Genomic DNA, 26,225 nt, shown 5'->3' with positions numbered 1-26,225 from the left:
CATGGCAACCATCATACATTCCCATTGGTACACTCAGTTACCATGGCAACCATCATACAGTCTCATTGCTATAGTCAGTTACTCTGGCAACCATTCCTGTTACTATGATCGGTTACCATGGCAAGCATCATACACTCCCATTGCTATGGTCAGTTACCATGGTAACAAGCATACATTTTCCGTTCTAGAGTCAGTTACCATGGCAACAAGCATACATTTTCCGTTCTACAGTCAGTTACCATGGCAACCATCACATATTTCAGTTGCTACAGTCAGTTACCATGGCAACCTTCATACATTCCTACTGCTATGGTCGGTTGCCATGGCAACCAGCATAAATTCCCATTGCTACAGTTGGTTACCCTGGCAACCAGCATACATTCCTGTTTCACAGTCAGTTACCATGGTAACCATCATACTTCCACTGCTATGGTCAGTTACCATGGCAACAAGCATACATTTTCCGTTCGACAGTCAGTTACCATGGCAACCATCACACATTTCAGTTGCTACAGACAGTTGCCATGGCAACCATCATATTTCCCTTTGGTACAGTCGGTTACCATGGCAACCATCATACATTCTCATTGCCATGGTCAGTTACCATGGCAACCATCATACATTCCCATTCCTACGGTCGGTTACCATGGCGAGAATCAGTCATTCTCGTTGCTACAGTCACCATGGCAAACATCACACATTTCCATTGTTACGTTTTGTTACCATGGCAACCATCATAGATTCTCATTGCTATGCTCGGTTACCATGGCAACCAGCATACATTCCCATTGTTACAATTAATTACCATGGAAACCAGCATACATTCCAATTGCTATGGTCATTTACCACAGGAACCATCATACTTCCCACAGATACAGACGGTTACCATGGCAACCATAATACATTCTCATTGCCACTATCAGTTACCATGGCAACCAACATACCTCTCACTGGTACAGTCAAATACCATGGCAACCATCATACATTTCTGTTACCATGGTAACCAGCATACATTCCCATTTCTACAGTCAGTTACTATGGCAACCTCTTGGTTCCTCTTGGACAGAAGCAGATGCAGATGAACCTCCCTGTCGTCCACCAACCTGGCAGCTCTGCTCTAAAGGCCTGTGTCCCAAGGGCTGTCTTGACCAAGACTCTGCAGAAACCTCTGGGACTCTTTGCATCCTGTTGTGGTGCCTTTCCAGTGAATTCCAGGGTTATCAACGCAAACTGGAATGGGCTCTTTCTCTCACTCCACAAGGTCACCCAAACCACTCTCTCCTCTGACCCTCACCCACAAAAGTTCACCCAAGTTGTTCATCCCCTAGAGCAGCTCCACAGGTCCCAGAAGCTCCTTCCTGCTGAGGACACCTCTCTCCTGCTCTTTCTCTCCTGTGTCTCCTTGGCCTTCTCTCCCAACACATCACAGCCCTGCAACCTGGGAACTGTCTCAGCAGGCCTGGGCTGTTATTGCCTGCAAGTGGAATGAAGAGAGACTTGGGGCTGCAGCTCCTCCTGCCTGTGCCCCACACGCAGGGCATTGGGGCCTGTCTGGCTGCAGCCCCTCAGTGGGGGCACCGGGGGTAAGAACAGACTTGCAGTGGGGAAAGCTGCTCTGAAAGCCCCGAGAGCTGGGCTGTGCAGAGGCTTTGCTGACAATGGCCTTGGGGGTGGACGTGCTGGGACTCAGGCCAGGGGGAAAATCACAGACCTGATCCCTGAGGAGATCAGCACATGCTGCTGAAATGCTGGGGGAGAGAAGAGCCAGCAGAGGGAGGAAACAAGTGTGGACAGCCTGGGCTGATGTGCTCTGGACTCGTGCCTGGCCCGGCCTTGGCTGGGCAGAGAAGGGACAGCCTTTGTGTCCCTGCAGGGCTGGGATTCACTCCCTGCCCCAAAGGCACCCAATGTGTCTGAGAAGCCCTGGGTGGTGCCTGTCCCACAACTGCTGGGAATGGGGACGGGGTCCCTGCACAGGCCCTGTGCTGTCCATGGCAGCTGCTGCACTTGTGCTGCAGAGCCCTGGCACCTCCCCTGGCACTACAGGCTCCTCTTTGGCTGTTCAATCCAGGCTCAGCTGCCCTCAATTAGGTTCAGCATTGAAGGGATGTCCATGAGACAATGGCCATTATACTCCAAGGACATATAGAAAATACCCTGCTAAAGAACAGGAGAGAGACCTTTCTCCCTGTGCCACCTGACTCCATTTGGTCACCTGAACACCTCTAGGGGCTGCCCTGGACAGAAGGAACAGTGACAGGTTCCCCTGTCCTACATGTGGGCCCCTTCTGCCACTGAAGTTGGCCAAAGCAATGTCCCAGTAGCCTCCAAGAAGATCCCACAGCTGCTGCCCTGTTCCTCGGAACTGCTCCATTGGAGCCTGCAGTTCCCAGCAGGAATCTCGGTCACCTCTGGCCCCTCAGAAGGAACCAGGGCTTTGTGTCCCAGCAGGTCACTCCTGGCTTTGGTCTTCATTCATTGCCATGGGAGCTGGGACAAGGAGTCACCTGCAGGTGCCTGTTTTGGGCCCACTGAAGTGGGGCAGGAGGAATCCCAGCCCATGGGGGTTGTGGAGGGAGCTGAGTGTCCTTCTGGCCCCAGGTCTGCAGAGCCACAAGGAGACACCTCTGTTGACTCAGCAGAGTCCCTTCCCTCAGTGCAGGTGAAGGAGATCCCTCCTGGGCACTGTCTGGGTTTCCTGTCTAATAATGGGACATGAAAAAGGGACACTTGGACTTAACTCTGTGTGTGTTTGGAGAAATGACAGTGCTGAAAGAAGTGTGTGTGCCCAGCTGAGAGAAGGAACATCATTATTTCCTTCAGCTGTGTGCCAGCAGGTTCCCCTGGAGCCCCAGGGACAGCTGGAGGGAGCCCAGAGGGGCAGAGCAAGGGCTGCCTGGGGCTGTTGCTGTGCTGCTGAGCTGGGCCAGGCTCCTGGCACACAGGGAGCTCCTGGCAAGCAAGAAGAGCTTCAAAGAGACAGCTCTGCTGGTGAGCAGCTCCTCTGCACAGCCCAGCAGGGCTGAGGGCACTGCCTGCAGCACCCAGGGCACAGGAGAGAAGGCAGAGAGATGAGAGGCAGCCTAGGCTGGGAGGTGACTGAGCTCTCACTATGCCAGAAACCTTCCCAGGATTTGAATGAAGAATTCTCTGGCTGTAGGAAAGTTTAACTTCCCTTCCTGGAGGCATCTCCTAAAGCTGGCACATCCCACAGCTTCCAGGATCTTTCAGCAGGACTCTCCCAGTTGCTGCAGTGCAGGGGAAGTGGCCATATGGCAGAGCAGGGCAGGAGCTGCAGGCAGCAAGGGCAGAGAGGAGAAGGGAGCAGGAGGTTCAAGGGATCCTGGGGTGGGAGGACAGGGCAGAGCTGCTCAGGGCAGGAACCTTGCCAGCCCTTTGCCACGGTCAGGTTCTGTCTGCAGAGCAGTGCAGGTGAGTTCCTGCAAGTGCCTCTCCCAGCTGCCAAATGGCACCAGTGGCAGGAGCTGTCAGGATGGCTCTGCTGGATTTGCTGGGGTGCAGCAGGAGAAGCTGCTGCAGAGCAGGACTTGCTGCTGCCCCATCAGAGGCCCAGGGCCAGAAGGTTCCCTGTGCCAGGGCTGGCTGTGGGGTGGGAAGGTGGGGGTGCAGCCAGGGGTGCCCAGGGCTGTGGTGCAGAGCAGGGTCCTGCCCCCAGGGCTCTGTGTGCTGGGGCAGGGACTCTGCTGCCTGCCAGGGTCAGCTCTCAGCCCGGCCAAGAGCTGCCACAGCCCTGCAGGGAGAAGGTGTGGGTGGAAGGAGTGACCCCTCAGGGCAGGGCAGGGCTGGGCAGGGCCCTTCAGCTGCAGGCTCAGGGCTCCTCACAGCTTCAGCTCCACCTCCTGCCATTTCCAGGGGCCCTTCTCAGGAAGCACATCCCCCCAGAACACCTCCCCCTTCCCAGCCACCGCAGGCTGTCTGGGATCTGCTCTGCAGCCCCTGCCCAGGCACAGCTGCCCCTGGGCACTGGGCTGGGGATGGCTCTGGCAGCACTGGCAGGGAGCTGAGCTGGGCACAGGCAGGGGCTGCTGGCAGGAACAGCTCCTCACCCAGAGACAGGCAGGCAGGGAGAGGCAGCTGCTGCCACAAGGGCTGGGCAGGGGGATGGGGGCCCCTCCCTGCTGTCCCTGTGGCACAGACCCCTTCCCTGAGCAGCTCCTACTTGGGCTCCTTTCCCAGCCTAAGCAGAGCCTGTGCCCTCAGGCCCACGGGGGCTGGGCTGTGCATTGCCCTGCAGCAGCCAGAGCCCAGGCAAGGACAAGGCCCTGATTTCCAGCTGTCTCTCTGTGTCCCTCCTCCCTTGGCAGCAGCACTGTGGCATTTCACTGCCATCCCCTGCTGCCTGGGCTCTCCTTGTTCTCACCAGTGGGTTTTCTGAGCCACTGTGGGGTTTGGGGGTGGCAGATTCCTGTCCAGACACAAACCCTTTGGGTGCTGCTGTGGGGATGTGTCTGTGGGAGCCAAGTGCCCAAGTGCCCTCCAGGCACCTTCAGGGTCTTCAGCTGTTTGCCTGGGTGTCCTGCAGGGCTGCAGGTGCCCTCCAGAAGGGCACAGCTCTGCCATAGTATCTCTGTGCTGCACAGGAGCCCCATGGAGAAAACTTCTCAGTGCTAAATCCATGGAAATGCTCTGGGCAGCTGTACTTGGGAGCTGCAATGATCCCTCTGTGTGGCAGTCTGGGAGGATAGAGATGAGATCCTAATCAGGCATCCTGAGGAAAGGCAAGGATTCTGTCAATCTGCTCTTTGAAACAGGATTCCTCTGCTCCTAGAAGTGCCTTGTTTCTTTTTTTAAGGAATTCCTAAGGGTGATCCCCCTTCAGCTCCAAGCTGCCAGCCAGGGCCAGCTGTGAACAGGAAAGATGGCCAGCTCTTGTCTCTGCACCAAGAGACCACCCCTTTGCCTCTCAGAACTCACAAGATTTCACTTGGAGCACATTAGAAATGTCAGAGATTTCAATCATCCCAACTCCTCCTGGCAAGAGGAACTGGAATAAAATCAAGTCCCCCAAATCCCCTCTCTGTGTTCTGCCCTTGGGCAAACTGTGACCAGCAGTTCTGGAAACACTTTGATACATCACAAGTGCATTTAATTGGAGGTCACTCTGTGCTCCAAGTTGCCTCTCACTGCACAGCAAGAAGGATTCCTCGGGAGCCCATTCCAGGGTCCCTGCTCTCAGTGCCCCCTTCAGCCAGCAAAACCCAGAGCTCGGGGAGAGGGATGCAGAGAGATCTTCCTGAAAAGAGGCCCTGAATGTTGAATTGCTATGAGACATGCAAGATGTTTTGCTGATTGAATCTGGCCTAATTCAGTTCTGCCTTTTTTCTCCTCAACAGAAAACAATAACCAGAGGCAGCAAATGCCCAACAGCAGCTCCCTCACCCAGTTCCTCCTCTTGGCATTTGCAGACAGGAGGGAGCTGCAGCTCCTGCACTTCTGGCTCTTCCTGGCCATCTCCCTGGCTGCCCTCCTGGCCAATGGCCTCATCCTCAGCACCATAGCCTGTGACCACCACCTGCACACCCCCATGGGCTTCTTCCTGCTCAACCTCTCCCTCACAGACCTGGGCTGCATCTGCACCACTGTCCCCAAAGCCATGCACAATTTCCTCTGGAACACCAGAACCATCTCCTACATGGGATGTGCTGCACAGGTTTTTCTCCTCATATTCTTTCTTGGAGCAGAGTTTTCCCTCCTCACCATCATGTGCTACGACCGCTACGTTGCCATCTGCAAACCCCTGCACTACGGGACCCTCCTGGGCAGCAGAGCTTGTGCCCACATGGCAGCAGCTGCCTGGGCCACTGGCTTTCTCATTGCTCTGCTGCACACAGCCAGTACATTTTCCCTGCCCCTGTGCCAGGGCAATGCCCTGGGCCAGTTCTTCTGTGAAATCCCTGCCATCCTCAAGCTCTCCTGCACACACTCAGGCTACCTCAGGGAAATTGGGCTTATGTTTTTTACTCTCTCTTTAGAACTTGGCTGGTTTGTTTTCATTGTGTTCTCCTATGTGCAGATCTTCAGGGCTGTGCTGAGGATCCCCTCTCAGCAGGGACGGCACAAAGCCTTTTCCACGTGCCTCCCTCACCTGGCCGTGGTCTCCCTGTACCTCAGCACTGCTACATTTGCCCACCTGAAGCCTCCCTCCATCTCCTCCCTGTCCCTGGACCTGATGGTGGCAGTTCTGTACTCGGTGGTGCCTCCAACACTGAACCCTCTCATCTACAGCCTCAGGAACCAGGAGCTCAGGGAAGCCATAGGGAAAACGATGACTGGATGTTTTTTTAAGAAGCAATAACCTGCCTCTTTTCTCCTGCAGAACACTCATTGTGTAACACATTTTGAGTACAGCCTGCCTTCTAAAGCTTTTGATAGTGTTTGGGGTGGGGGGCTTTCCTGTTTTTTTCCTCTGTTCATGTCATTAACACTGAAATTTTATTCTTCATCCCATATATAATTCACTCTCTACCTCATTTTTTTTTCACCCACAAAATGTAGAAATCAGAAATCATGCTTTGTGTGCATTTAAACAAAATAAAAGTTTGTGCAGCAAGGTATTTGTCAAACATCCTCCCTGTGTTAGTTTGTACATGAGGAATCACAATCTCTGAGTGTAAGAAAGGACACAAATGCTTTTTTCCAGATTCTTCCTCCAAGACCTCCCCTGAAGCTGGAGGACATTTCCATGTTTGCAGATGTGGAGGGGAAAAGAGTCCCAGCACTGCCAGGGAGCACCTGAACTGGGTCTGTTCAGAGCTGCTCTCGTTGCACTCCCACCGTCTCCTTTCCTGTCCGTGCCCAAGGCCTGAGTGCTCTGGCAGCTCAGTCACTGTCCTGCTGTGGGTCAGGCCTGTGAGCACAGGCAGGGACAGGCCCTGGGCACTGCTGGGACAGGGCTGGGCTCCACAACAGCAGTTCCAGCAGCAAAGGGGTTCCCCTCCAGGCACTTCCTGAAGGCTGAGGTCTTTTCCCAACTCTGGTATCGAGAAGAAGTCCCTGGATTCCTTCTGTTCCATGAGGTTCCCCAGTGTCACAGTGGCCTCTTGATTCCATGAAATTCCACTGTGGCCCAGGGTTTCTATGTTTCCAAGAGGCCCTGCAGTGCCACAATGGCCTGATTCCATGGGTTTCTGCAGTGTCACAACGGCCTCTTTATTTCAGGAGGTTGCCCACTGTCTCTGGGTTCCTTTGGCTCCATGGGGCCCTGCAGTGTCCCAGTGGCCTCTTGATTCCAAGGGTTTCCCCAGTGTCACAATGGCCTCATAATTCCATGAGGTTCTGCAGTTTCACAGTGGCTCCTTGATTCCATGAGGTTGCACCGTGTTATCACAAAGCTGAGCCCATCCTGATGAAAGTTCTGAGGAGGTTGGGAGGAACTGGGACAAAAGGGAAGGAAAATTGGGGAAGGAAAGAGGGGCTTGACCAACAGAGAGGAAGGATTTTGATGAGGTAAAAACAGGTTCAGGGAATGCTGAAGGTGCTGAAACACTGACTGTGCAAACACTCCTGGTAGGCCTTTACTCTGTAACCTGAAGCCCCAACACCACCTAAAAGTGCTGCCCCTCCCATGGAAAGGAATCCACTGCTCTAATTCCAACCCAGAAAAAGCCCAATCCCAGAACTCCAGACTCTTATTTGTACTCCAGTGCCCACCCCAATCCCAAACCTGTATTACCAGTATGAAAAGCCAAGCTTTAATCCTGACCCAGCTCAACAAGCTCTTCCTCTAATCATGAACTGCCAGCAGAACAACAAACCTCCCAAAGTTCTGCCTAATCCCCACCCTGAGCTCCAAACCCCAAACCCTGACCATTAGGCACCCCCACAGCCCTTGGGAGCAGGGCAAGGACCTGGAGGGCCCAGAGCAGGCCCAGGGGGTTGGCAGAGGAATGGGAGGTGACCTGTACCTGCTCAGCTCTGCAGTGACCCCCAGGAGAAGGGCCTGGGCTCTGGGAGGGATGTCCTGTGGCACACAGGGCTCAGGATCTAGGTTAATAAGGCCAACTGCACATGGGGCTGCTTTGGGGGCAGTGTGGGCACCCAGACAAGGGAGTTGTCACCCCCCTGGACTCAGCCCTGGGGTCGCCACATCTGGACTGGTCTGTCTGGGTGTGAGGTTCCCCATTCTGGAGTAATGAGGAAGAACTGGAGAGGGTCTAGAGCAGATCTGAAAGGATCGAGCTTTTCCTGGTGCTGGAAAGAAAAAGAAACCTGTAAAGTGCAGCTTGGAAGGTTCAGACTGAAGGTGGGGAAAAAGGAATGTTACTCGAAGGGGAACCTTATGGTGCCAGAGGTCACTAAGAGGATGATGGCATGGCTTTGTGTTCCAGGGAACAGCCAGAGCTGGTGCAGAGACATCAGGGAGGGTCTAGAAATGCTGCTGGGAGGGGGTGGGAAAGCAGGAGGGGTGTGTGCAGCCTGCAAGGCCAGAGCAGCAGCAGGGCCAGGGCAGGACAGCCTGCAGGAGAGATGGCCAAGGGCTCTGGCAGGGCTGCAAGGCCCAAAGGCACCCAGGCCTTTGTCCCCTTGCCTCTGGCAGCTGCCTCTGCCACTCAGGCCACCACAGGCAACTTTCCTGGCAGGTTCTGCCCTTGGTTTCTGCCTCGCCCCTCCCTCAGGAGCCTGGCAGGGGTTGCCCAGTTTTGGCCTTTGTTGTTCCTCCCCCTCCCATCCCAGTGCCCCCCAAACAGCCCTGAGCCAGCCGGGAGGGACAGGATCTGCTGGGCCAGGGCCTGGGGCTCAGGCCTTGGCCTTTGTGCTCCACAAAACCAAGGCAGGCTTTGCTCAGCATTGCAGGGGCCTGCCCAGAGCCTTTGTCTGCCTGCACTCCTGGCCTCCAAGGAGCTGCTCCAAGGAGTCCCTGGGGAGGCTTTGGCAGTGCCTGCCCTCAGTGGGGCCCAGCAATGCTTCAAAGGACTTGGAGTTTGGCTTCTGACTTCTTCAGCAGCTGCTTCAATCTTCTCTCAGTACCTCAGGATCATGAGCTGGGCTGCAAACACACTGTGGGGCTCATTAAATTCCAGAAATCCCTCAGGATCTCTTTGTCTTCCTTTAATTGTCTTCAAGGCAATTTCAAAACAAGTCTTCAAATTTGTACTTTTTTTGTTTTAATTCATTGATGGATAATTTTGTAGTTCAGAGAAGAGGTGACAGAGATGTTCTCCAAGTGATCTTGATGCTGAGTGTCTCCTCAGGAGATCCACACTGACCCTGGATGATCAACCTTGCTCCTCACCCCCCAGCCTCACCAGTTCTGACATGATCCATTTTGGACTGACAGCTGATGCAACTCCAAACACACTGTGGGACCCATTAAAACACTGAAAAACAAATTGTTTTTCTTTCTTTATTTGTCTTTAAGACATCAACAACTAATTAGAGTTGTTTTGTAGTTTAGCTAAGGAGGAAGATTTTAAAGTGGACCTCACAAAAAATACATATTTTTTGATGAAAACGAATGATTTACACAGAGCCTATGGATGCAAGACGGTGAGGGTGCAAAGGATTTGGACACAAATATAAGGGGGCAAAAGAGATTACTAGCATTTAATTATTGACCAGTTTGACAGTTATTAAGTGATTCAATAGCATTTGCTACAATTTTAACAGTGACTGAATTAGAGATTCCCAATAACAACATTCCCACCACAGTCAATTAACACCCACACCCAGGCAGAGATGTGTGGACACATCAAGAGCTGGCTGTGGAAAGGTCCCTCTCCAAAATTCCCTTGTCAGAGAAACACTCCCCCAAATCCCTTTGTTTTTCCCAACAGACAAGGGTCACAGCTGGAGGAGTGTTTGTTGAGGGGGATCAGAATTTTCCTGGGCATCAGCAACGGTCTTTGGAGTGTCGCAAACTGGAGGGTTCCCGAGCTGGGAGAGGCTGCCAGAGGTGTCCCACTGAGAGGGAGGTGCTGGGGAGCTGCCAGGGCCTCCCTCAGCCCCGCTGGTTGTGGGCTCCCAAGGGGACTGGCTTTAGTTATCTGCTGAATTTCCATCCTGGTGTCAGGAATGACTGGAGTTTCCAAACTATTTGGGAATTGGATCCAAACTGTTCCATTTGGGTTATGATTCAGGTAGGGAATGTTCCAAGGTTTTCAGGGGATGACTGATTATCCTGTGTTCCCCAGCTCTTACACCCATCCAAATCAGCTGGATGGTTTATTGACAATGTGTCCCGAGGGGCGGCACCTCCGATGCCATAGAAACCCCTGCCCCTGGATTAGGAAACCTTTGGAATTCAGGAGGTGTTCCAGTGGAGCATGGAAATGAACAGCAATTTTCCTAAAGCCCAGACCCCAGCAGAACAAAGCCAGGCCCCCTCAGTGTCAGAGCAAAGGTCCCCCATCCCTGTGTCCCTGTGGCCGCTGAGGCGGCAGCGCAGGCCCGAGGCGGTGCCGGGTCCCGGTGCAGCCGGGGCAGAGCGGCGGCTGCGCGAGCGGCAACCCCGGCGGTGAGTGCGGCAGCCCCGTGGGAGCGGCGGCTCCGGGCACAGACGCCGGCGGCAGCCGCTGTGGCTCCTGGAACCGAGTGGCCATTGGGACATTGCAGGGCCTCCTGGAATCCAGGGGCCGGTGGGACACTGGGGAGCCTCTTGGAGCCAAGGGAACCCTGGGATGTTTTGGAACATCCTGGAATCAAGGGGCCATTGTGACACTGCAGGGCCTCATGGAACTAAAGGAGCTCTCAGAGTTTTTGCAACCTCATGGAATCAAGGGGCCATTTCTGGCAGGATGCTCTGCTCTGATAATACCTAAAAACTGGTCAGAGAATGCAAACAATGCAAGCTCTCTGTGTTGAGTTACTGCTGCTGTCAAGGTGCTGTTTTTAATGTTGAATTATGCTAAACCCAAAATGCTTCATGAAACTTCAAACACACATCCTGCTTTCCAAAGCAGGATTTGACAGATAAGCTGCTCCCTGGCCTGCAAGTATGTCACCCTTAATAACTATAAAAGCCCCGTCCAACTGTCATGTGTCAGATAATTCCACAGACTTCCTTGAAGTGTGTGGAGCTTCTGCCATGAAGCAGGGACAGTTCTTTGTGGTCACTGCCCAGGGGTTAAGTGAAAGAGAGAGAACTACCCCCTGTGGTTGTGGGGTGAGTTACCTCAATCTCTGCTTCAGGATTGTTTTATTTTCCTGGCTTTGATCCAATTGCTTTAATAGAATTACTTTGATAGACTGCACTGTCCTATCTTACACTATACTGCTAGGGGTTTTTGGCTTTTATACTGTGTAGTAAATAATTCTGTTTAAGGATTTTCATCTGTTCACTTGTCTGATCAATTTTCTGTTCATTTGTCATAATAAATAGTTCAATTTATAGAAATATTTCTGATTTGCCATCACTAAAACCTGCAGGACAAAGTGATCGAATCACATCTCTATAATTCCTTCAGTCTAAACCAAAACCTGAGTCTGAGATTGGATCCAGCCACCCCCAGGCTCCTCTCTGAGAAGGAATTTAGAAAGCAAGGGGGTCCTTTCTGCACCTCGTAGCTCAACGAGACGGCTTCTGCCATCAACTTTGTCTAAGCCTTCCACCCCCCAGCCCCAAGCCGTGACACATGGGCATGTCTTGTCCATGCAGTGCAAACATGGACTCCTGAGCTGGTCATTTGCTGTCCCTCCTTGGAGGGAAGAACAAGCCCAATGGCCTGGGGTGAGAGGCCAGTGCTGGGAGCGGTGCTGGCTGTGCCAGGGCACTGCTGGGTGCCCCCACCCTGAGCACTCCCACCCTTGTGCTGGTCACTGCTGTTTTCCTCTGCAGGGCGTGGTGTTGGGCACATCCTGGAGAGCAAAGTGGAAAGCAGATGGAAGCTTTGAGGCCCTGGCCTGAGGAGATGCCCCTGCAGGATGGCAGTGCTGCTGCAGAGGTCAGCTCTGTGCCAGCAGTGCCCGTGGCTGTCCCTGCCTGCAGTCCCTGGACAGTCCTGCAGCAGGACTGGGACCCACTGCCAGAGCACTGAGGCCTCCAACAACACAGGGCTCTGCAGGACAGTGTGGAAGGGAAGGGAGAGGAGGCCAGGCAGGAGAAGGGCTGCTGCTCCCTGGCAGTGCTGCTCTGCTGGGACTCTTTTCTGGCCCAGCTCTGCACAGAGGCACTGACCCTGCAGCTGCAGAGAAGTCAGAGAGGAAAGATGTCAGGCAAACAAGCCAATGCAGAGTTCTTTATTTGGCTTAAGTACACAGCAAGTACAATTGCCAATTTGTACAGCCTGTGGGCCAGGCTAGAAAGGCAAACACAGAATTGAAAATGGTGTTTATATACTTTTATATATACATCTTTATATATATCTTTTTATATATAAAGAGTTTTTGATGTGAACAAATTCTCTCAAAATAACACTCCTACCAGGAGTAAAAAATAGAGAAGATATGGTGGGCCTTTAATGAAGTACATAAAAGGATTGGCCTTTAATGAGGTACATAACATGGAGAAGAAGGAGAGTTTATGGCTTCTGAAAAACACCCAGTTATCAGTTTCCTCATGGCATCCTTGAGCTCCTGGTTCCTCAGGCTATAGATGAGGGGGTTCAATGCTGGAGGAACCACTGAGTACAGAACTGATAGTGCCAGATCCAGGGATGGGGAGGAGATGGAGGGGGGCTTCAGGTAGGCAAATGCTGCAGTGCTGAGGAACAGGGAGAGCACGGCCAGGTGAGGGAGGCAGGTGGAAAAGGCTTTGTGCCGTCCCTGCTGAGAGGGGATCCTCAGCACAGCCCTGAAGATCTGCACATAGGAGAAAACAATGAAAAGAAAACAACCAAATGCTAAACAGACACCAAACACCATGAACCCAAGTTCCCTGACATAGGACTGTGAGCAGGAGAGCTTGAGGATGTGTGGGATTTCACAGAAGAACTGGCCCAGGGCATTACCCTGGCACAGGGGCAGGGAAAATGTATTGGCTGTGTGCAACAGTGAATTTAGACACCCAGTGGCCCAGGCAGCTGCTGCCATGTGGGCACAAGCTCTGCTGCCCAGGAGGGTCCCGTAGTGCAGGGGTTTGCAGATGGCAACGTAGCGGTCGTAGCACATGATGGTGAGGAGGAAATACTCTGCTGACATGAAGAAGAAAAAGAAAAAGAGCTGTGCAGCACATCCTGTGTAGGTGATGGTTGTGGTGTTATGGAGGGAATTGTGCATGGCTTTGGGGACAGTGGTGCAGATGCAGCCCAGGTCTGTGAGGGAGAGGTTGAGCAGGAAGAAGCCCATGGGGGTGTGCAGGTGGTGGTCACAGGCTACGGCGCTGAGGATGAGGCCGTTGGCCAGGAGGGCAGCCAGGGAGATGGCCAGGAAGAGCCAGAAGTGCAGGAGCTGCAGCTCCCGCCTGTCTGCGAATGCCAGGAGGAGGAACTGGCTGAGGGAGCTGCTGTTGGGCATTTGTTGCCTCTAGATGTGGGGCACTGTTCAAGTAGGAAATAACAGTGACAAGTTAGGGCAGAACATTCTGGGAAAATTGAAAGCCACTTTCCAGCACCCCTCTCACTGCTCCATTGGTTTTCCTTTTCTAGGAGTCTCTCCTTCAGCTCCAGGGCTGGAGCCCTGGTTGAGGCTCACTACATCTGCCATGCGGAGCAGACCCTCTGCCCACTTGGTGTGAGGGCTCAGCCCTGCTCTCCACCGGTGGGGTCATGGGCATGGTGGGCACAGGGGCCTGTCCTGGTGTTCAGCTGTGTCACATGAAACTGCTCCCATTGCACTCCCAGTTTTTGAGAAAAACCAGGACAGCAGAAGGCAGTGTCACAGGTTTGTTTCATTTTATTTATTTTTTTTTCCAATTCCCTCATCTCTTCTTAGGAATGTTCCTGGATGTCAGAACCCCTCAGCACTTCTGATGCACTCAGGGAGAACAGAGTAGGTCCTGCCAGGCAGAAGGATTGTCTGGGGCTTAGTGCAGAGTGAGAGGAGCTGGTCTGTCCCTCTCTCTTGTTCCCAACTGCTTTGGCTTTGCTTCTTCCTGAGATGGACATTGATCACACTCCCTTTTTGGTCTGAAAAGCCACCAGACCCTGTTGAGAGCAGAGGGATCCATCCCAGACCCCTTAATGTCTCAGCCTGTCTCAAGGGCTCAGCACCCCACTTGGAGCCAAGGACACCTGTGGCTCATCTCCCCAACCCAACAGCATCTCCTGGCATGGGCACAGCATCTCTGCCCCTCTCCACTGGGGCTTTCAGAGAACACAGCTGTGCTGGGAGGATGATTTGCATTCTCCAGGGCAACTCCCAGCTTGGAAGAACACCTCAGAAAAGAGCCAAGTGTCCTAATGACGGGGTCTGATTGAGGGAAAAAGAGCTCCTGACCCAGGCCCACAGACTTCACTGCCCACACCCCACAGGGCAGAGGACAATGGGAATGTCTCATTCCCAGGGACACACCTGCCATAGGGGAATCCCAGGATCAGTGTTGGACTGTGTAGCTTGAATTCCCCTCCCAGTGAGTCTGACTGAGAGAAGGAGGGAACAACTTCAGGACCATGGGCAAGCTGAGAACCAAGGAAATGCACAGGGAGGGTCCAGCTGGGAGAGGCCAGGGCAGAGCCCACTGGGCACTCAGGGCAGCGTCACCCTGAGCCAGCTGTGCCACCTGCCAGACACCAACAGTGCCAGCAAGTTGTTCCCAGCCCTGAGCAGCTCCTCACAATTCCCTCTCCAACTCAAACAACCAGGCATGTGGCTTGAGAGCTTGAGAGAAATCCCTCCTTGGACCTTCCCCTTGAAGTATCCCCTGGAAAATATCCTGGAGTGCTCTGGTTCTGTGAGCAGCCCTGACCCATGGAAGTCTTGCTTGATAGCAGAAGAAACCTGCCCTGCCCTGCCAGGCTTTGCTCTTTCCACCCTCAGCCTCTGCCCAGCCCTGAGGGAGCTCCCCAGCCCGGCTGAGAGCTGCCCCTGGCAGTGGCAGAGCTCCTGCCCTGGCACAGCCCTGGGCTGCAGGACCCTGCTCTGCAGGACAGCTTGGGGCAGCCTGGGTGGCACAGCCCGGCTTCACAACCCTGCAGCCATCCCTGGGAGAAGGGAACCCTGCTGGGATGTGCCTGGGATGGTGCAGCAGGGAGTGGGATGTGCCAGCGTTAGGAGATCTTTGCACAAACTGCAGACACATTGCCCTTCATGCTGACTCACCCTGAGGAAGCCTGCAAAGATTCCTCCTCCAGTGGATCTTCCTCTCGACTTCCCTCCCAGCTCAGGCTGTGTGTAACCTCTCTCTGCCTTGCTTTTGTGCCCTGGGTGCTGCGGGCAGTGCCCTCAGCCCTGCTGGGCTGTGCAGAGGAGCTGCTCCCCAGCAGAGCTGTCTCTTTGAAGCTCTTCTTGCTTGCCAGGAGCTTCCTGTGTGCCAGGAGCCCGGCCCAGCTCAGTAGCACAGCAACAGCCCCTGGCATTTCATGACCCTCAGGGGGTTTGATGTTGTTTACATGAGACTCAGTCCCTGAGAGGAAGTTCAAACAACTTTTCAAGAAGTCAAAATGAGATTGAAACACTGAAGTTTCTTGTAGTGCTAATGAGTCTCACTGAGGGACACAACTGAGAAGGTGTCCCCAGGTTCCAGTTAGAGCAGAAAACTGCAGACAGTGATGACAAGGATGGACAAGCAAGGGAAAGGTGGCTCTAATGCGGAATAAACTTTGACCTGTTTCTTTAATCCAAAGGGCCAAGCGCCGGCCCCCAGCCCCTGGGAAGGCAGATCCTGTCCTTGCCTCATTCCTCAGGGCTCTTCCTGGGGCACTGGGATGTGGGATGTGGAGTGCCAAGGGCAGGACCATGGGGTGGCACCTGCCAGGCTGCTGAGCAGGGACAAGGAGGCCATGAGGCCCCAGGGCTGCAAGGGCCACTCCCCTCCTCCTGGCATCAGGGGCACAGACAGCAGCCATGGCCAAAGGCCTGCAGAAGGTGGCTCTGTCAGGGCCTTTCAGCTTCTCCCCCTCCCTGTCTCCTCTCCAGCCCAGGCTGTCCTACGGTGTCCATGCCCTGCCCCTTTCCCTCCAGGCTGTCGTCATCCCCCCGGCTGCCCCACCTGGCTGGCACCTTCCTGCACTGACATCTCTGCGTCCTCCCTGGCTCTTCCTGCACACACAAAGCCTTGGGCTCATCCAAACTCCTTCTTTGTGACATATTGCACCACAACACTGACCTCAGAGGGAAATTTCTGACTTCTTGTCACCAGTCTAGGCCACCCCAGCTGCCCTTGGTGGCACTAGTTCTTTCTTAGGCTGTTTTCTGACAGGAAGAAAAGCTCCACCAGCTCTGACACCCCCCTTCCAGACCTCTCAGGCTACTCCTCTACTGTCCTCAATCTTCACACCCCTGACCCCTGAGTCCTCAGCCTCTATATATGGGTCCTGTGCTTGAGGCCCGAAATTCCTTTTTGAGGGATCTCTGGGACCTCTCCAAGGTTTTGGAAGATGACAATAGAGTGCTCTTATCCCAGGAAACACAGAGGGACACTTCTTTCCAAGGGTTGTCTTGGCAGAATGAGGCACAATCTCTTTAAACTTTCTGGCACAAGGGAGCTCTGAGCTCTGGGTATGGAGGGAGGTCCAAGTGCCAACCACTGGAGTGGGAGCTACAAATCCTCAGGGCTTGTGTTCTTTGGAGGGCCAGACACTGGTGAGAGTGCTGTGTGTGTGTGCACATGGAAGGACTTGAAGGGCACAATGAACTGTCTCAAAACACTGTCAAAGAAGGGAAATCCCATAAGGCGCCACAACACATAAGCCCTGGTGGCAAACAGGAAGACCTTTAATTCCAAGGCCTAAAGGGAGGTGAAGCTTTGGAAGTAGCCCCCAGGGCAGAATTGCACTGTGCAGAGTGTGGGAAAGAGCAGACAGCCCCAACAGGAAGCCAGGGCTGGTAAGGCAGGTCTGGGGAACCCATCCAGGCAAAGATTCCCACCTGCAGACTGGAAGCACACTGGGCAAAACTCCCACCATGGCAAGCTGTGGGAAAGGAAGCAAGTCCTTGTAGACGTGCCAGCCCAAGCTGTGGGAACAGCATCTACCCCCCTGAATACCCAGGGCTTGGGCTGTATAAAAGTGATAGCCCAGAAGCACAACTTGGGGACCCTCCACCGAGCAGAGCAGGGTGAAGAAGGACCAGCAGGAGCCTCAGGGATCTCCATGGTGTGATACATTTACTTCATCTCTGTCTGTCTCTCACTGGCTTCCCACCACCCCTTCTCTCTCTCTCTTTCTACTTCTTTCTGTCTCTCTCTCCCTCCTCTTTACTGTTAAATCAAAGCTGGACTGCTGACTTTGGCACATGGTCTTCTTTGCAGCTGAATTTGGGCAGAGACGTCTTTTAATAATGGGAACCTGAGAGTATCCATGAGGTTTTACAGTGTGGGAATGGCCACTGGATTCCATGAGGTTCCACAGAGTCTCAGGGTCCATTTGGCTTTGTAAGGCTCTGCAGTGTGATAATGGACCCTTGATTCCATGGGTTTGCAAAATGTCTCAGGACTCCTTCGGTTCTAGGAGGCCCCACATATCACAGTGGCCCCTTGGTTCCATGAGATTCCTCAGTGTCCCAGGGTTCCTTTGGTTCCATGAGGCCCTGCAGTGTCACAGTGGCTTTTGTGTCCCCGAGGTTTGTCAGTGTCACGATGGCCTCTTGATTCTATGAGGTCTTGAAATGTCTCAGGGCTCCCTTGGTTCCATGAGGCCCTTCATGGAACAATGCACCCTTTGTTCCATGAGGTTCTACAGTGCCCCAGGATTCCTTTGATTTCATGAGGCCCTGGAGCGCCACAATAGCCCCTTGATTCCATGAGTTTCCCAGGGTTCCTTTGGTTCCATGAGGCCTTGCAGTATCACAATGGCCTCTTAATTCCATGAGTTTTCACATTGTCACAATGCTCCCTTGATTCCATGAGATTCCACAGTGTCCCAGGGTTCCTTTGGCTCCAGAAGGCCCTACAGTGTCACAATGGCCCCTTTACTCCAGGAGGTTCCACAGTGTCCTTGCTGGAACACACAGGGCTGTAATGTTGTCACCCCTGCAGAGCTGCCTCCAGCTCTGGGCTCCAGCACAGGAAGGACATGGACCTGCTGGAGCGAGTCCAGAGGGGAGCAGCAAGAGGATCAGAGGGATGGAGCAGCTCTGCTGTGAGGAAAGGCTGAGAGAATTGGCATTGTTCAGGCTGGAGAAGAGAAGGCTTTGGTGTGACCTAATTGTGGCCTTTCAGTGCCTGAAGGGAGCCAACCAGAAAGATGGAGAGAGATTGTTTACAAGGGCCTTGAGTGACAGGACAAGGGGCAGTGGCTTCACACTGAGAAAGGGAAGGGTTAGATGGGATATTAGGAAGAATTTGTGGACTGTGATGGTAGTGAGATCCTGGCACAGGTTGCTCAGAGAAGTTCTGGCTGCCCCATCCCTGGAAGTGTTCATGGCCAGGTTGGATGGGGCTCTGAGCTCTGGGTCTAGTGGAAGGTGTCCCTGCCCATGGCAGGGGGTTGGACTGAGATGCTCTTTAAGGTCCCTTCCACCCAAACCATTCCATGATTCTGTGACTGGTGGGGGATGTGGTGGTTGGAGCCGACGGGTACAGAGACCCCACAATGATGGAGTTTTCCATTCTGGGTGGAGGAGGGAGGGGGCAGCAGATCTGACACCCTGGACTGCTGGTGGTCAGACTTTATTCTGTTTGGGAGACTGACTGATCTGGGTGTGAGTGTGGATGTGCTGGAGGGCAGGAAGGCTCTGCAGAGGGATCTGGACAGGCTGGATCAAGAAGGCCAAGTGTCAGGGCCTGCCCTTGGGTCCCAACAACCCCCTGGAACGCTCCAGGCTGGGGGCAGAGGGGCTGGAGAGCTGCTCAGCAGGAAGGGACTTGGGGGTGCTGCTTGACAGGGGCTGGATATGAGGCAGAGTGTGCCCAGGGGGGCAAGAAGGCCAAGGGCATCGTGGCCTTTGTGGAGAAGAGTGTGGCCAGCAGGAGCAGAGAACTGATTGCCCCTCTGTGCTGGGCACTGGGGAGGCCCCACCTGGAGTGCTGTGTCCAGTTCTGGCCCCTCAGTGCCAAAAGGCCCTTGAGGGGCTGGAGCGTGTCCAGAGAAGGGAACGGAGCTGGGGAAGGCTCTGGAAAACATGTCTGCTGAGGGACAGCTGAGGGAACTGGGCTGGTTGAGTCTGGAGAAGGGGAGGCTCAGGGGGGACCTCATTGCTCTCTGCAATGACCTGAAAGGAGGTTTTTAGTGGGGTGGGGTTTGGTCTCTTCTGCAAAGCCTTTAGTGACAGGAATTAAAAAGAAAACTCCAAAGTTCACTTTATTATGCACTTATATTACCTTTGGGGGTTTGCGGTTTTTTTTGGAGGCCTCACCTATGTAAAAATACCTTCCTTATAATGCATTTATGCTTTCTGCAAGAACCAATCCATTCCAGCTGACATACCATTCTGTCACCAATACTGCAGGGAAATGTAATATCCCGCTAAAGCAGAAGGGAAAGAAGACAACTGAGCATCAGCAGCTGTTCCTAAGCAAGATTAGGGGTTTAGCTCCATCTAACTGAGGGATGAGATGTGTCCCTCAGTGGGTCTCTTCCCACTCCCCCGCCAGCCCTTCTACCCGACTGCAAGCTCAAAGTTCTAAAAACAGAAGAGGAAGCTGGAGCGTCAATATTTCCCCAGTGCAAACCCCAATAATCTTTGCTGGGAGCTGACAGGAATTGCTGTTCCACTGCCCTGGGATATCCTGGCTTGAGGCGAGAGCGCAGCCCCGCCCAGAGCCCCCAACCCCTCTGAGAGCTTTTGTAGCGTCTGTTTGTCCATGTCCCTGTGGCAGAGGCTCCCCCGACATCTGCCCTGGAGCTGGTCCAGCTGCTGGACCAAACAAGGCATTGTCCAGCCTGCCTTCCCCCAGCCCCGACCGCCCCAGCCCATCTTCCATCGCTCTGCTTCCTTTTCCTGCCCCTGCTCCCCCTCCGCTCCCTTCCCTCTGGCATTTTTATTAGGAATGTTCTTGCTGTTCTCACTGTCCAAGCATGAGCTGATCCCCAGGGGAGCCTGTGGAATGTAACCCCTCAAGCACTAAATTCCTTTCCCTGTGCCAAAGACACAGGTTTGTTGTTGCTGCCCCTCCCGCCGAGCACCAGCTCCATCTCCTGCTCCTGCCCAGCGGCTTTGCAGAAATCCAGGGCTGGGTGTGGATTGAAGGCTGTGGCAAGGGACAGGATAAAGTTGCTTGGCTTCCACCCTTGGTGTCTCAGTGTTTGTGATCTTGGGAATCCTCACAAACCTGGAACAATGGCAGATTATTTGTTGTTGTAAGATATGTACCTAGAGATTGTTTTGATATGTGTTTACATTTTCCTTGAAAGTACAACTGATTGAAAGCACAACTGATAGAAAAAAATGTATAAAAAACAAGGAAAAAGGAAAAAAAAAGAAAAAGAAAAATAAACACAAAGAAAAGGAAGGAAAAAAAAGAAAAAGGAGAAAAAAGAGAAAACAAGTAAGAAAAAACAGGAAAAAATTTGAAAAAAAAAGAACAAAGGAGAAAAGAAGAACGAGAAAGAAAAAAAAGAGAAGAAGGAAAGAAGAAAGAAAAAAGAAAGAAAAGAAAGAAATAAAAAAGAGAAAATAAAAGAAGACAGAAAAACTAAACCCCAACAAGTCCGGTCCTCCCCCACCGCAGGGAATACAACTCCCACAGTGCCCCGCGCAGGTGGGGGCGTGGCGAAGGGCGGGCAGGGGCCGTGGCCGCGCGCTGATTGGCTGCGGGGCGGGTCTGTAAAGGCGGAGGGCGCGCGGAGCGGGCGCCATTTTGTCCTCGTGGTCGGGAGTGAGGAGGACTCGCCTGCGGCCGCTGCACTTCGCTGGGTGAGTTGGCGGGGGGGGCGGCGAGAGCGGGGTCTGGGGATCCCCCCGGGGGCTGCGGGGAGCGCGGGTGTGGGTGGAAAGGCTGGAGGGCTCGGGAGGGTTTAGCGGGGGGGTTCGGGGGTTCCCGGGGACGTTTTGAGGGGTCCTTGAGGGGACTCAGGGGGGAGGTTTAAGGTCCCTGGAAGGTTTTGGGAGGCTCTGATGGGGGTTTTGTTTTCTGAGAAGATTTGGGGTGTCCCAGGTGGGCTTTTGGGCTCTCTGGGGAGGTTTGGGGTTCCTGGGAGGCTTTGCGGGGACCTTCGAGGCAGTTTTGGGGTCTCTAGGGGGTTTAAGGTGTCCCAGATGATTTGGAGGGCCCGTGGGGGGGATTGGGGGTCCCTGAATGGGCTTGGGGAGTCTCAGGTGGGTTTTGTGGGTCATTGAGAGGGTTTAGGGGGTGCTGGGGAGGGATGAGGGGTCCTTGAGGAGGTTTCGATGGGTGGAGGGGAAGATTTCAGGGGTTTTGAGGGGATTTTAGGGGGTCCACTAAAGCCCAGCAGTGGGGTTCAAGGGGTCCCCCAGCCCCCAGGGAAGGGGTCCTAAGGATGCCCCCCAAAATCCAGGGGGGGAGATGTACCACATCTGGGTAAGGGGATCCCAGTGCCCCCAGTATATCCCAGTGACCTCCCAGTTACCCTCAGTATGGCCCAGTAACCCCCTCAGTGACCATCCAGTGTGTCCCAGTGACCTCCCACTGCCCCCCAGTATGGCCCAGTGATCCTGCAGTGAGCACCCAGTAACCCCCAGTATGGCCCAGTAACCTGCCAGTGTCCCCCCCATTGTCCTGGTATCCCCCAGTAACTCCCCAGTTCAATGCCAGTGTCCCCAATGTGCCCCAGTTCCCCCCCAGTCCTTTCCAGTGCCCTCCCAGTGTCCCTCAGTAACCCCCCAGTCCCTCCCTGGTTCCTCCCAGTGTGTCCCAGCATCCCCCCGTAATCACCCAGTGCCCCACAAAGCCCCCCAACTGTCCCCAGATGCCCTTGGCCTTTCTATGGGAGGGGGAGCGTTTTTGGGGTCAGAGGATCCAGAGAAGAGCAGCGAGGCTGGGGAAGGGAGTGGAGCACAAGTGGTGTGAGGAGAGGCTGAGGGAGCTGGGGGTGTTGAGGCTGGAGAAGAGGAGGCTCAGGGGAGACCTCCTGACTGTCTGCAAGTCCCTGCCAGGAGGTTGGAGCCAGGTGGGGGTGGGGCTGTTCTGCCAAGAAGCAGCAGTAGGGCAAGAGAGCTGGGTCTTGAGCTGTGCCAGGGGAGGTTTAGGTTGGATATTAGGAAGGATTTTTTTGCTGAGAGAGTAATGAGGCCTTGGAATGAGCTGGGCAGGGAGGGGGTGGAGTCAGCCTCCCTGGAGGTGTTGAAGGTGAGAGTGGATGTGGCCTCAGTGCCATGGTCTGGGAAGCACGGCGGGGTTGGATCCAGGGTTGGACTTGATGACCTCGGAGGTCTTTTCCAATGTGGCTGATTCTGTGAATCTGTGATTGCCATTCCTATGGCAGCACATGCTTGAGGCTCTATCCCCAGGGTGATAGAGATGTCTGTCCATATCTATCTCCAAGGTCAGTGTGTAAATGTGTGGTGTTAGAAAAGCAGAATTAGTTTTAGGATGGTTGTAGAAGGAGAGAGAAGCCCAGAGGCCAGTGCAAGCAGGCAGCCCTCAGCTTGCACCTGATGTCCCCTCCCTGCAGGTTCCTGTCCTTGAGCCCAGGCCCTGAGGTGAGGCTGAGAAGTGGTGCGGAGGTGAGCCCAGAGCTGTCCCTGAGGTGAGGCTGAGAATAAGTGCAAGGCAGAGGTGCTGCTGAGGAAGGAGAGCCCTGTGGTGGGAAAGACCTGAAGCTGTGAATGCCCATCCCCGAGCAGGTTCTGTGTCCATCCCCTGTGTGCCAGGTGAGCTGGGGATTTGCTGCAGAGCTGCGGGCGCTGATTTGAGCGTCTCCAAGTGCTGAGATGGTGGGCACCCAGGAACACAAACTGTGCCTGGCCACGGAGCCTGCAAGGAGGATCAGAGACAGCCGTGGCAGTGTGTGGGGCCAGGTTGTCCCTGTGCCTTCCCCTGCAGGCCCTGTCTGTCCCTGCTGGGCCCCTGTCCATCCCCATCAGGTCCCTGCCCGTCCCCCCCGGGCTGAGCTCCCCCCAGGAAGTGCCGTGGAGCTGAAGCTGCTGCCATCCCCCCCCTGCAGCCGCTGCCCCAGCCAAGGGAGCAGCAAAGGCAGGGCCAGGAGCAGAGGCAGCAGCAGGGGAGCCCTGGGGGGGCCAGGAAGCTCTTGTGTGGGTCAGGAAAGAGGCGCTGGGCACGAGGCCAGGGCTGTGCTGAGCAGGCCCAGCCCTCACATCCCCCCAGCCAACGCCTGTGGAGCTGTTTGGTTGCCTTGGGCACAGCCGGCCCTTGTGCAGGGCTGTGCCCTTGGGGCCTCTTTGGGGTGGGCAGGAGGTATTTTTTGGGGGTGCCCGGCTGGGTTGGCAGCAGAGCCCTGGCGGTGGGTGGGGGGATGCGGTTCCCCCCCCACGGTGGGGGTTGGTGTTGCTGGGTCAGGCCCCGCCGGCTCCATTGTCAGCCCGGTGCCGGCGGGGGGGACACAGCGGGTTTGGGGCCCCCCGGGAGTGCCGGGGGTGGGTGTGGAACCCGGGAGCTGCCGAGTGTGGAGGGCAGAGCGGGGCGATGGCAGAGCTGGGGGACCCCCGGGAGCCTGAAAGGGGGGACGGAGAAGGGGAAGCCTGGACAGTGGGGACCCCTGGGATCCCCGGCACAATGAAGTGCAGAACCTGGAGAGGGGGAATGTCTGGGAACGCAGCACCCCGAAGGCAAGGGTCCGAGGAGAAGGAACCCTTAGGACCCCCAACACTCTTAGCATTTCTAAGTGGGACCCCCAGCATCCCAGACAAGGGAGACCCTCTGAACCCCAGAGGGGAGAGACCAGAGAGGGGGAACTTTTGGGAGAGATTTTTTTGGCTAATCTTCATATTTTGGAGTATTTTTTAGCTGAATTTCAACGTTTTGCAGTTTGAGGGGCTAAGGGTATTCTTGCAATTTGTGAAGGATTTTTGTGTGAATCTCGGTGGTTTGGGTTTTTCTGGGCTGAATCTTGGTGTTTTGGAGGTTTTTATGGTCACAGGATGCCCGGTGAGTTCTAGAGATGGACTTGGGCAGGAGGAACCCCCAAGCCAACGCGCTCAGCCCTTGTTTTCCCCCCATCAGGATTTCTCCTTCCCAAAGCTTGGGTGGATGGAGGAGGAGGCTGCGAGGAAGAGGAAGATGCCTTGGGCCCCCCAGGCAGGTGAGGAGGAAGTCAGTGTCCCTTTGGGCGGGTGTTGTGCTGGCTCTGTCAGCCGAGCATGGCCCCGGCTGCAGGACAACCCTGCTGGCGCCGCCGTCCTGCCGGGGCCGGAGTTGGGGGGATGTCCTTGGCCTTCCCTGTGGGCCGGAGGCAAATCCCCTGCCTGTCCTTCTTGCTTCCTGCCCCAGGCCCCGAGCTGAGGACGGAGAGCCCGGAGGACAAATCCCCCCGTGAGACCCTGGTGGGAGAGGCCGTTTTGAAGGGCTCCACGGCGCAGGAAGGCAGCGGGGAGGAAAAGGGCCGGAGATCCCCCCGCAGGAGGGGCTCCAAAGCCATCCCAGGGTGCTCTGAGGAGGAAAGAGCCAGCCTGTGCCGGGAAGGCAGCCGGAGCTTGAGGGGGAGCTCTGAGCTGGTGGTCCCTGATCAGCCTCCCAGCAGAGAGAAGCCCTTCAGGTGCTTGGAATGTGGGAAGAGCTTCAGGGACAGCTTCAACCTGCTCAGACACCAGCACATCCACACTGGTGAACGGCCCTACAAGTGTAGGGAATGTGGGAAGAGCTTCAGGGACAGGTTCAACCTGCTTAGACACCAGCACATCCACACTGGGGAACGGCCCTACAAGTGTGGGGAATGTGGCAAGGGGTTTCAGACCAGCTATGATCTTCTGAAGCACAAGCAGACACACACAGGGGAGTGGGCCTTCCACTGCACCTACTGTGGGAAGGGATTCAAATGGAACTCCACTACCGGCGCATCCATACCGGGGAGAGGCCCTACAAGAGGATTGTTCTGGGGGAGTTCCATCCATCTCTAATTAAGAATTATTGTTTTTGTGCTAACTTGAGTAGAATTGCTTTCACAATTTCTTTAGTGTAGAGCACTGTCCTATCTTATCCTGTAATTCTGGTAGTTTCAGTATGTATATTGTGCAGTAAATAATTCTGATGAAGATCTTCTGTCTGATCATTTGGAACCCTAAACAATTCATTTCTATCAATAAATCTGATTTTCCATCATTAAAACTTGGGAAACAAAAGTTGTTGAGTCACAGCTCTGTAATTCCTGTAAACTGAAACTGCTGACATAAAGCAAGGCTGAGATTGGATCCAGCAGCCCCCAGCACCCCACAGTAAGTTGGGAGCTCAGGGGGCCATCGCCCTTTCCCAGCCCCTCTCTGCCCAAAGACCCCCATGGGACTGTCAGACCCACCAGACCCCCCCCCTTTTCCACCCTTCTCCCTGTTCCTTCCACCTTTTCATGGTCCCCTCATCCCCAGCCCCCCACCGAGCAGTTTAGGGGTCCTAACCCCTACTTTTTTCCCCCTCTCTCACCAATTCCATATCATTTCTCCAGTCCCCCGCCCTCTCATGCTCAGTTTCAGGTCCCACCACCCCTTTATCCCCTCTGACCCCTGCTTTTCCCAGTGACCTCCCCCTTCTCACCCCCTGTTCACCCGAGAGCTCCTCACCTGCAGCCAGGGAGCCTCCCAGCACCACCAGTGCCCAGAGAAGTCTCCCCAGAAAAAAGGCTGGGTGGGGTCCTGGGTGGGCTTTGAGTGTGTTTGGGGGTCCTTAAGGAGCTCTGGGGAAGCTTTCAGGGTATCCTGGCACGTTTTGGTGTGTGCTGGGTGCCTATTGAGAGGGGAAATCACAGGGGGGTCCCCATTCCCAATCCATCCTGGGGCCAGTTCTGCCTTCCCCGAACTCGGCTCCACCCCTCAGAGTCCCCCCCCACTGCCCCCCAATAACCAGGACTGGGGAGAACTGGGAAGCTTTACTGGGATCACTGGGAGCAGCCGGGCGGAGGCAGAGTGACAGGAGGGGAGGGGGGAAAACACGACCCCCCCCAAATCCTCACAGGGACAGGAGGGGTCCAGGCTGGGCCCGAGGCCCCGGGGAGGGGCTGCGGCCGCCACCGGCTCAGGAGCTCTGTGGGGAGAGAAAAGGGGGTGACACCGGGGTGGGGGGTCCCCGGGGGGGCACAGACGCTCTGGGGGGACACACGACCCCCTGGGACCCCCCTCACCTTCTGGCGCAGGTAGAAGCCGAGCCCCAGCGCCAGGGAGACGAAGGC

The 26,225-nt window shown here is 54.8% G+C and overlaps 2 protein-coding genes across 2 annotated transcripts in view; both read right to left on the bottom strand.

Moving 5' to 3' along the window:
- Nucleotides 1-26,225, bottom strand: part of LOC135405272 (zinc finger protein 501-like) — an 895,895-nt gene that overhangs the window by 251,146 nt on the left and 618,524 nt on the right. The window lies entirely within an intron of this gene.
- Nucleotides 12,422-13,410, bottom strand: LOC135405451 (olfactory receptor 14J1-like). Its single transcript, XM_064640148.1, has one exon. The coding sequence runs from the start codon at nucleotides 13,408-13,410 to the stop codon at nucleotides 12,442-12,444; it is 969 nt and encodes a 322-aa protein (XP_064496218.1). The 3' UTR covers nucleotides 12,422-12,441.

Source organism: Pseudopipra pipra, chromosome W (assembly GCF_036250125.1).
Source record: "Pseudopipra pipra isolate bDixPip1 chromosome W, bDixPip1.hap1, whole genome shotgun sequence".
NCBI lineage: Eukaryota > Metazoa > Chordata > Aves > Passeriformes > Pipridae > Pseudopipra > Pseudopipra pipra.
This window is presented reverse-complemented; position numbering and strand designations above follow the sequence as displayed.